This window comes from Platalea leucorodia (genome assembly GCF_965183815.1).
Source record: "Platalea leucorodia genome assembly, chromosome: 19".
Lineage (NCBI taxonomy): Eukaryota > Metazoa > Chordata > Aves > Pelecaniformes > Threskiornithidae > Platalea > Platalea leucorodia.
The window spans coordinates 1,517,070-1,526,172 of record NC_138841.1 but is presented as its reverse complement, the minus strand read 5'-3'; the positions used below and the strand labels follow the sequence as shown (position 1 = coordinate 1,526,172).

General features: G+C 60.5%; 1 protein-coding gene across 1 annotated transcript; it reads left to right on the top strand.

Moving 5' to 3' along the window:
• The first annotated feature begins 820 nt into the window (after positions 1-820).
• FMOD (fibromodulin) lies at positions 821-7,608 on the top strand. The gene is made up of 3 exons (XM_082330135.1): positions 821-969; positions 3,322-4,332; positions 6,414-7,608. Exons 2-3 carry the CDS (start codon positions 3,342-3,344, stop codon positions 6,563-6,565), a joined length of 1,143 nt encoding a protein of 380 aa, XP_082186261.1. The 5' UTR covers positions 821-969; positions 3,322-3,341; the 3' UTR covers positions 6,566-7,608.
• The last annotated feature ends 1,495 nt before the right edge of the window (positions 7,609-9,103 follow it).

Genomic DNA, 9,103 nt, shown 5'->3' with positions numbered 1-9,103 from the left:
AGAGCCAGGATGGGGACTGGGGGGGCTCTGACAGCACCCGCCGCTCCCCCGCTTTGCAGGGCCCCCCAGGGCAAGGCTGGCAGCGGGAGGCGCTGAGCCTCGTGGCAGGGAGAGCTGCGAGCCCCCGGGTCTCTGCCCGCCCGCGGGTCACCCTGGGCACAGGCTCCCCTGCCCCGTCCCCCCGCTCCCACCCCAGGGCAGCCGCGGGGGGACACCCCCGTCCTGGGTGGATGGACACAGCCTGCAGAAACGCCAGCTTGGCATCTCTCTCCTGCCAAGCTGAAGACAAATTCCTGCTGTCACAGTGGCCCTTTGGTAGGCAATTTATTTACCTTGGATGCTGCAGCCTTATCGTTCATGGAAATGTTTATCCCAAATATTTAATAGCAGGACTGCATAAACTGAGGCTTCCTGGGGAAGAAGCCCAGGCTGCAGTCGGAGCAGGCACTAACGTCTCTTCCCCTGGTACTGCAAAAGTTAAAGATACTTTCTCGCTTCTCCCCAAGGATCGCATCCTCAGCGCCTCAAAATCAGATATTTTTTAATCTGGCCAGAGGCCTCCTCATCGCTTCCTGATGAGAAACGCAGGAGACCTAACAACAGCCCTTTTAAAAACAACATCCCCGATTCCACTAACTCGTTAAACAGAGAGAGCCTGAAAAGTGCCAACACTCCTATGAGAAAAGACGGGAGAGAGAGAGAGAGAGAGAGGGAGGACAGAAAAAGCAGGTTATTTATAACGCCAGGCAGCATTAGGGTCTCTTCAGTCTCTCCTGCAAACTGGCTGCTGCTGGGAGGTCACTCCCCAAAAAAACCTGCCGAGCCCGTGACCTGCAAGCACAATATTTGATCTGGGATCTAGGGCGGGCACCAACCTTTGCAAATCGGGAGACACACTCACATGCTGCTTGACACACGGGAGATCCCAGAGAAGAGCAGCGAGGCTTTGGAAAGAAGGCTCTTAGCTTGGTAAGTCCATCTCTATATTTATTATGATTTTTTTTTTTTTTTTTTTAAAACCTGATTTCCATACCCTTGCCTCGGCAGACGGGCGGCTGCCACGCAAAGCACATGCCAGCGACACGGGTGGCACAGCTTGAAAGCCAGCGCTCCCAAGCCGCTGCGGTGGGGAAGCCATCTCCTGCTACCCCCGTCTCTTGCCCCTCTGGCAGCTCCTTGCCCACTTGGCCAGAGCTGGCCACCTACAGCCACCGACACCCAGGTGCGGGCAGTGCCTGCTCGCTGCCCCCCTGCCCATCCCAGCTCTGCCCGTCCCATCGGCCGGGGTGCAGGGGAAGGGGGAGCTGGTTTCACGCCCGGCACAGCAGCGATGGGCCAAGTCCATGGATGGCCACAGACCGTGAAGCCCCTCGCTCCAAAACCTGCTCCCTCTCGGGGCGAGGAGCTGACCCCACAGCCCGGCAGCCTCTGGCACAGGAGCACGGGCCCCAGCAGATGACACGGATCTCGTGGCCGGCACACTCAGCTCAGATCCCACCCCAAAGCCAGGGCTGAAGCCCACTGGGGAGGGGAGAAGCAACCTTCGAACAAAGCGGGGGGCAGCGGTGTCTGCTGAGGACAGGCTCCGGGGTTACCAGTGTGTTGAAGGGGGGCACTAGAAAAGGTGGAGGGAGCCCACGGACCGGTCCTGCCCTGCACAGAGGGGCCCCCTGGGAAGGGGCTGCCAAGCAGCTCGGCATGGGTGGAGAAGCCCCTGCGCAGAGCAGGGCGGCTCTGGTATTTCAGCAGGCAGAGTGCCCGGGAGCAGGCGGGAGGAGGAGAAGAAACTCCTCTGCGACTGCCAAGCTCCCCCGTTGCACACAGCATCCCGGAGGACCACGTCGCATCTGCCCCTCGGCTGCACGAGCACGCGGAGGGGGAAGGAGGGAGAGAAGGAGAAAGCGAGGGAGCCATGCCCGCCTGCCACCATCTCAATCCCTCTTTTCTTCCAGCGCGAGCAGCCTGCCAGGGTGCCTCGGTGGCAGGGCAGCCGCTGCCTCGGAGCAAACTGTGCCCTCTTTGTCTGCCAGGCGAGGCACCCCCTTCTCGCTGTAGACACGGCGAGCTTTCATCTGGTGACCCCACGGCCACCCCTGGCACGGCAAGGAGGGACACTGGCCCGTGCTTGCGCATTGCCCACGCCACGGCTGCCGGAGCGGAGCTGGCAGCGATGCACCAGCAGCCCCACAGCTCTGCGCTCCCAGCCACGTCTATAGGAGCCAGCAGGCAGGAGCGACTCCGCTCCCTCTCCGAACAGCGCGGCCCCGTGTATTTCCTGGAGGCATTTCAAGCTGCCTCGCTCCAGGCCGCTCTGCCTGCTCCTTTAGCACCGAGACGAGGAGTCAGGATGAGCGGCCGTAGCTGGAGTCCTCCTGCCGCCAGCACCGGGGCGTGCCAGCACGCTGCCCTGGGCGCGGGGTGGCTGCGAAGCCCATGCCAAGCCAAGGGGCTGGGGACAGGTTTGCCTTGCTCTGAGCCCTCTGCCCTGCTCTCTTCTGGATGTCAGCCCTCCGCAGGCTGAATTTCACAAGCAGAGTCCAAGCGCTAGGTCTGGTGATGGCTCCTTCTCTCGCTGGTCACGCTGGCCTCCAGGGGCTGGCGGATGCTACCCCTTTTCGGGGGTGAGCTCAGGAAATCTAAGCTTGAAAGCCGTTTCATTTCAAAAATAAGCCAGAACTTGTTTACCAGGATTTACATCAGCCCCGAGCAGCAGCAGCATCCTGCGTTTCTGTGGGGGAAGGGAGAGCTGGATGAAACCCACAGCGAATCATGTCGGCAGCGAGTATAGCATAAATATAGCTCCCTCGAAAATTGCCTTGAGCTCCATCAACCTGTTCTCGCAGCTACCGCTCTCCTCCGCTTGGCCGGAGAGCAGCCGAGTCCCTTCTCCTCCCTCCCGGGCAGAGCCAGCGCAGGCGAATCCCGGGAGCCTCGGGACAGAGCTGCGTGTCCTCATGCAAATTCAGACCATGTGCCCGTATCTCCATCCGCTACTCAGTAGTAACAGAAATACCCATAAGTAAAGATTTTGCAAGCAAATATCCACTGGGATGGAGGTTTCTAGCAGGCCTGAGGTGAAAAGGGGGAAGATCAGGTAGCTGTGAACAGGGGACACGTCTGCAGTCGCATTTTTTTGGGTAGGATTCACTCACGTCCCTGGCTTCTCCAGCTCTGCTGCCAAGTGCCACCAGCCCCAGGCAGGGCTGCAACCACATCCAGCCCCGCTGGATTCCCAGGCCACGGGGCGCAGCTCGCCTGCCTCTAGCCCTTTCATCAGACCTGCCACTGCTGATGGTTTCCCCCCATCTCTTCCCCCACCAGGTCCCTCCAGCATCAGCACCATGCGTTGGGCCACCGTCCTGATCATCGCTGGGCTCTGTGGAGCTTCCCTGGGCCAGTACAATGAAGAAGAAGACATGGCTTGGTTACAGTACTACATGCGGCAGTCCCGTATGTCCTCCTATAACTACATGCCCTACTATGAGGATGAGAACACCCCTTACGTGTACTCTTACCTCCCAGCTCCAGACACGGAGGCAGAGCCCGGCCCCGAACCTCAGCAAGCCCCTTCCTGGCAATGTCCCCAAGAGTGTGATTGCCCCCCTAACTTCTCATCAGCCATGTACTGTGACACCCGTAACCTGAGGTACCTGCCCTTCGTGCCTTCCCGGATGAAATACGTCTACTTCCAGAACAACCAGATCGCCGCCATCCAAGAGGGAGCTTTTGACAATGCCACGGATCTGGAATGGCTCGCACTGCACAACAACCAGATCAGCAGTGAGAAGATGGGCAAGAGGGTCTTTGCCAAGCTCAAAAGCCTGGAGAGGTTGTACATGAACAACAACAACCTAACCAAGATGCCCAGCCCCTTGCCCCGGTCCCTGAGAGAGCTCCACTTGTCTTACAATCAGATCTCCAAGGTCCCCTCCAACGCCCTGGAGGGTCTGGAGAACCTCACAGCCCTGTACCTCAGCCACAATTACATTTTTGAGATGGGAGCATCCCTCAAAGGGCTCAAGTCCTTGATCCTTGCTGATCTGAGCTACAACCACCTCAGGAAAGTCCCTGATGGGCTCCCAATGGCTTTGGAACAGCTCTACCTAGAGTACAACTACATCAACACCATCCCTGATGACTACTTCAAGGTCTCTCCCAAGCTGCTCTATGTACGGATGTCCCACAACAGCCTGACAAATCAGGGTCTCTCTACCAACACTTTCAACAGCAGCAGCATCCTCGAGCTGGACCTCTCTTACAACAGGCTCCAGAAGATCCCCCGGGTCAACACCAACCTCGAGAACCTCTACCTGCAAGGGAACCAAATCAACGGTGAGCAGAAACGCGTCAACCAAAGTGCAGTGGTACAGGGGATGGTGGTGCAATAGCGGGATGGGGAGATGGGGACGCAGAACCCGTGCCTCCCTGTGGGAGAGCACCTGGGGTAATGGTTTGAGCAGGAAGCTGGAATCTGGGAGACTTCTAGGTGGCCCTGAGCAAGTCAGGAATAGGGCTCGTTGTGTCCCAGCACATCTGGAGCCGAGAAGGTCCCCGCTCTGAATGCTCCTGTGTGATCCACGGTGCGATTGCACTGGTTTTACTGAGCATTTACCAGAAGCCTGAGCATCTTCTGGTTAGAGATGCCAGGAACCAGCTCTCGGTAGAAGCTGATGCACAACCTGGGGAGGGGACTGCAGCTTTAGTCCGGCATTGCACACAGATCACCCACGGAGTGGACAGAGGTGAGGGTCCCCACAGCCACGGTCACCGCACGTGGGAACACGCATCACCCTGGCCAGCGCTAAGGCAGGGGACAGGGACGTACCCCGCGGTGCCCAGGGGTCTGCGGCGCTCCGGGCCAGCGCAGCCCCCTTCTCCAGCCCCTTCTGCCCACCTCCCTCCCTCCCTGCCTGCCTCGCAGGGCACCGGCACAGGGCACCGGCACAGCCCGCGCCCCCAAAGCCCCCCAAGGGTCGTGGTCTGCAGCCGCGGGGCACATCCCTGCTGGGGCTGGGACAGACGGGAGCCCTTAGTTATTAGAGCCATCAATGCAGCATCTTCTGCCAGGACTAAAATTCACTCCACTTAATACGCAAATAAATAAAAGGAACAGATTGTTCTGAGGCTGCTATTTATAAAAATAAGCCAGAAAAAAAAACAAACCAAGCAATCTCCTGGAAAAATCCAGGCGTGCTCCTCTCACCTGCCAGGCCCTGGGGGCAGGACCCTCCCGGAGCGGAGCTGGAGCCCCTGCGCAAGGCTGGGATGGGGCCGGGGCTGTGGCAGCGCAGGCATCAGCTGTTGCAGAGAAAACACACAACCCCGCGCCGGGGAACCGACAGAAACACAAAAACAAGAACAGATTCCCAAATGTTTGCTTTCAAAATTGGTAGCTGTTAACGTCTGCCCACAAATGCCATGAAACCACCGCGGAGCCGTTCAGGCTTCGCAGCAGTTTTTCCTCCAGCTGCAGGTTTTGCCGCTGACCTTTAAAGCCTCCCCAGGAGCGAGGGGCTGCGGGTCCGGGCACCCAGCACCAACCTCTCTGGGGGGCACGTCCCACCCATGGGGCACCAGGGCCGGGGTCGCGCCGCTCCAGCCACCCCGGGAGGCCCCCGCTTGCCTCCCCGCACACCGCAGGGCTGGCAGCCCCCCAAGCCCCCGGCCTGTGGGCGCGGGGGTCCCCCAGCACCCCGCTGCCTTCCCCGGCAGCGTCCCGGCCTGGAGCTTTGCTGCCCTCTAGTCGCTCGCTTCTCCCCCAAATTCTGCACAAAATGTTTGGAGTCTGTTCCATCTCCTCTCTCCAAGCCCAGCCCGGGCTGGCCCGGAGTTGCCCTGCCTGGTGCTGGCAGCGGCGGGTGGCAGAGGAAGGGGAAGGGGGTGTCCGCAGGCGTGGGATGGGGACAGGGACAGGGATGTCCTCCCTCCCGGACACGCTGCCGGGGCAGTCCCGCGGTGGCCGGGGGAGCCGGGGGCTGCAGCGTATGAAGCCTCACAAAGGAGGCTGCAAAGGCAATTCCCCATAAAAAGCAATGTTTCACCTAACTCCACCTGGCTTTTTCCCTACGAGCGCTCCAGCCAGGCTGGGCAAAGGCAGCCGAGGGCGGGCGCTGCCGCCGCTTCCAAACCCTGGAACAGGCACAAACTCACAGGCTCCTTAGGACTGCATCAGTTCCTCTTTTAGCTTAAGAGCAGAGGGTATCAACTCCAAATTTGCAGGAATAATTGGCGATTTGGGAGGGGGAGTCATTATTTTCCTGCCCATCTTAGCATAAACCAGCTCTCAGAGGTCAGTACCCACAGACCCATCTCCAGAGCAGCCCCCCGTGACATTCCCACATGGCTCCCCAAGAGCACTCACATCACGCACGCTAGATCGAGCCGGGGCTCAGCTCTCTCCTCTCCCCCCGCAGAGTTCTCCATCAGCAGCTTCTGCACCGTGGTGGACGTCATGAACTACTCCAGGCTCCAGGTCCTGCGGCTCGATGGGAACGAGATCAAGCGAAACGCGGTGCCCCCCGACGCCCCGCTGTGCCTGCGGCGTGCCACCATCATCGAGATCTAGCCCGGCGCCCGCCCGGCCCCCTCCCCAGCCTCAGGACTTGGCTCCCCCGTTCCCGGGGAGACACTCGCCCCCGTCTTAACGCAGCTTGACAGTTTGACTTGGCTTCCGCAATAGTGCAATAAGGGTGCTCCGACACCAGCCCACACGGGCGGGCAGGATCCATTCGTCCCCAAACGCTCCCTCTTCCCGGCTCTCCGGCCACGCAGGGTGGGACAGGTCCCAGCAAGGTTCCCCCTCTGACCCCACCACAGCCACCCCCAGAGCGCTGCACCCCCATTCACCTTCTCCCCTGGTTTTGGGTGGGATGCAGCGGGGACGGGGCAGAGCTCATCCCACCTCCGAAGCACAGCACTGAGCTCCTGACCCCAGCGGGGGGGTTTCAGGTGTGGGTCCTGCAGAACCGGCAGATCTCAGGCGACTCCCCCGGGGCCAGGTGCCAGCGGGCGCCGGGAGGCTGGGAGCTACACGAGTAAAGGGTTAAAGATTTCCTGGCTGCCAGCATCCCTCAGTCTGGGATGGGGGAAGAGCAAACTCACTCTTGCCCCTCCAATTTTTCCCCCTTCCATCAGCCTCCTGCTCCAGAGATAGAGCTAATGGGAGAGAAACCTTTCCTGCCACTGCCGAGCGGCTGTCAGCTGCTTAGGTTAGAGAGAAACACCCTGGGAAACAGCCTGCTCACGGCCGTGGCCAAGGGAGCCTCACATCTGCCTCCCAGACCAGTGGCTCAGGGCAGGAGCGAGGGATGGGGCAGCTCCCGGCTGCCCGGGGAGCCCCTGCACGCCCAGCTCCATCCCACCCACCCACCGGGCTCCGAGCGCCCGCCCTGCCCGGGCGACCGGGGTCTCCTATTTAAAAAAGAAAAAAAAAAAAAAAAAATCGCAGTGCCCCGTGCATCTGCAGCACGTTTGAATTTGCCAAAAGCCAAAACCACCCAACTTGGTTGCTTGGACGGTTTAGTTTGAGAACCAAAGGGGCAGCTGAGCTTTGGAGATGACCTGCAAAGCTGAAGAGGTCATCCAGACCCTCCGCATTTAAACTGCATGCTAACACTATAGAAACAAAAACCCAAAAAAACCTGTGCTATCACCAACGCATGAACTGTAGATATCATACCGACGAATAAAGCCCTTTCTGTAACTGCACGAGAGGTGTCTGAGGACTCCCAAAGGCAGAGCCCAGGGCCTGGGCTGCTCTGCGCGCTGCAGCCTCCCCTCTTGCAGAGCAGCTTTCTGCAGCCATAACCCGGGCTGGATTTGCCGTCTAGCGGCTGTACCGGACACGACGTGCATACGCCGCCTTCCCCGCACCGAGGAGCTGCCGCTCCAGCACAGCCCAGCTGGGGTCCGTGCAAGGACATTTATAGAACGAAAAAAATACACACGGGAAAGTGACAGCTGAGAGAGGGAAGGGAAGGGATGGCGGTGCCACCGGCACAGCACTTCCAGGCGGTATTTTCCGGAAGCTTTCATATTCTCCAGTCTTCAGCCTTGCTTATTTTTAACAGCTAGGCTGGAGGATGCTTAAAAAGAATTTCACATGGGCTGGATTTTTACAGATCAGGAGCTGGACAGAAAGCGCCATTCCCAGCCTGCGGGCCTCTCCCCAGCACACTGGGGGCTCGCTTGGCTCTAGGCTGGTGCCAGCTGGGGAGGCAGAGCCTGCGGGCGCTGCGTGGGGGGCAGGAGGTGAGTGCCCCCCCTGGCCTTCCCCAAACAGCCCTGGTCCCCAGCCCTGGCCAGGGGCAGCCCCCCCGCTCCAGCCAAGGCTCTTGCAGAAGCCGGGCGGGAGGAGAGGCAAGATGACCCCGCTTCACCCCCTTCCCCATCCCCTCCTACACCCCAGGGCAGCAAAGGGACGTGGGCATCCTCACCGTGACCCCCCCCAGCCAAGCCCCGCTCCCCACGGAGATGCAAATCCTCCTGGAGGCACCCGGACCCCGAACCCCGGGGACCCCACTGCACGCCCAGCTGGCCGAGGACCCCAGGGCTGTCACCAGCTGTCGGCGTTGCCCGTCACACGGGGTCCTGTCCAGGCTGGAAGGGTGGCCCTGGCTTTCCTTCCCCAAGGCCACCGCCCCAGAGAGCAGCACCCAGGTTGGGGAGCTGCCCTGCGCCCAGTGGGGCCCACCACAGCCAGTACTTTCTTAGGCAAGGCTGGGCTGAGGCACAGGGTGAAACCCAGCGCCACGCAGGGAAAAGGGGGCTCGGAGGGAGGCAAACCTGCCCCTTCTGAGAGCGCGAGAGGCGAGTGATGCTCATGCTGGGCTCCCTCAAAGGCTGGCAGCGGGGGCAGCGGGGTCTGCGGAGAGGGAGGATGCCCCAAACCTCGGTGGAGACGCAGCCGGTCGGCTCCAACACAGGTGCCTGTTGGCATCTGGGACCGGCTCGGATCTTTCTGCCATCAGCCCCCAGGCCAAGTGCCACGGCTCATCCTCATCCTCATCCTCCTCCTCCCTGCAGCAGCATCCCGCAGGCCAGGCCGGAGGGGGACAGGGACGGGACTACGAGCCCCGGAGCCCACGCCATGTCTCCATGCTCT

Excerpts from the sequence above, each read along its gene's own strand:
- FMOD (XM_082330135.1), top strand. The coding sequence starts at position 3,342 with ATGCGTTGGGCCACCGTCCTGATCATCGCTGGGCTCTGTGGAGCTTCC. Across the intron at positions 4,333-6,413 it reads GCAAGGGAACCAAATCAACG|AGTTCTCCATCAGCAGCTTC; the intron begins GTGAGCAGAAAC and ends CTCCCCCCGCAG.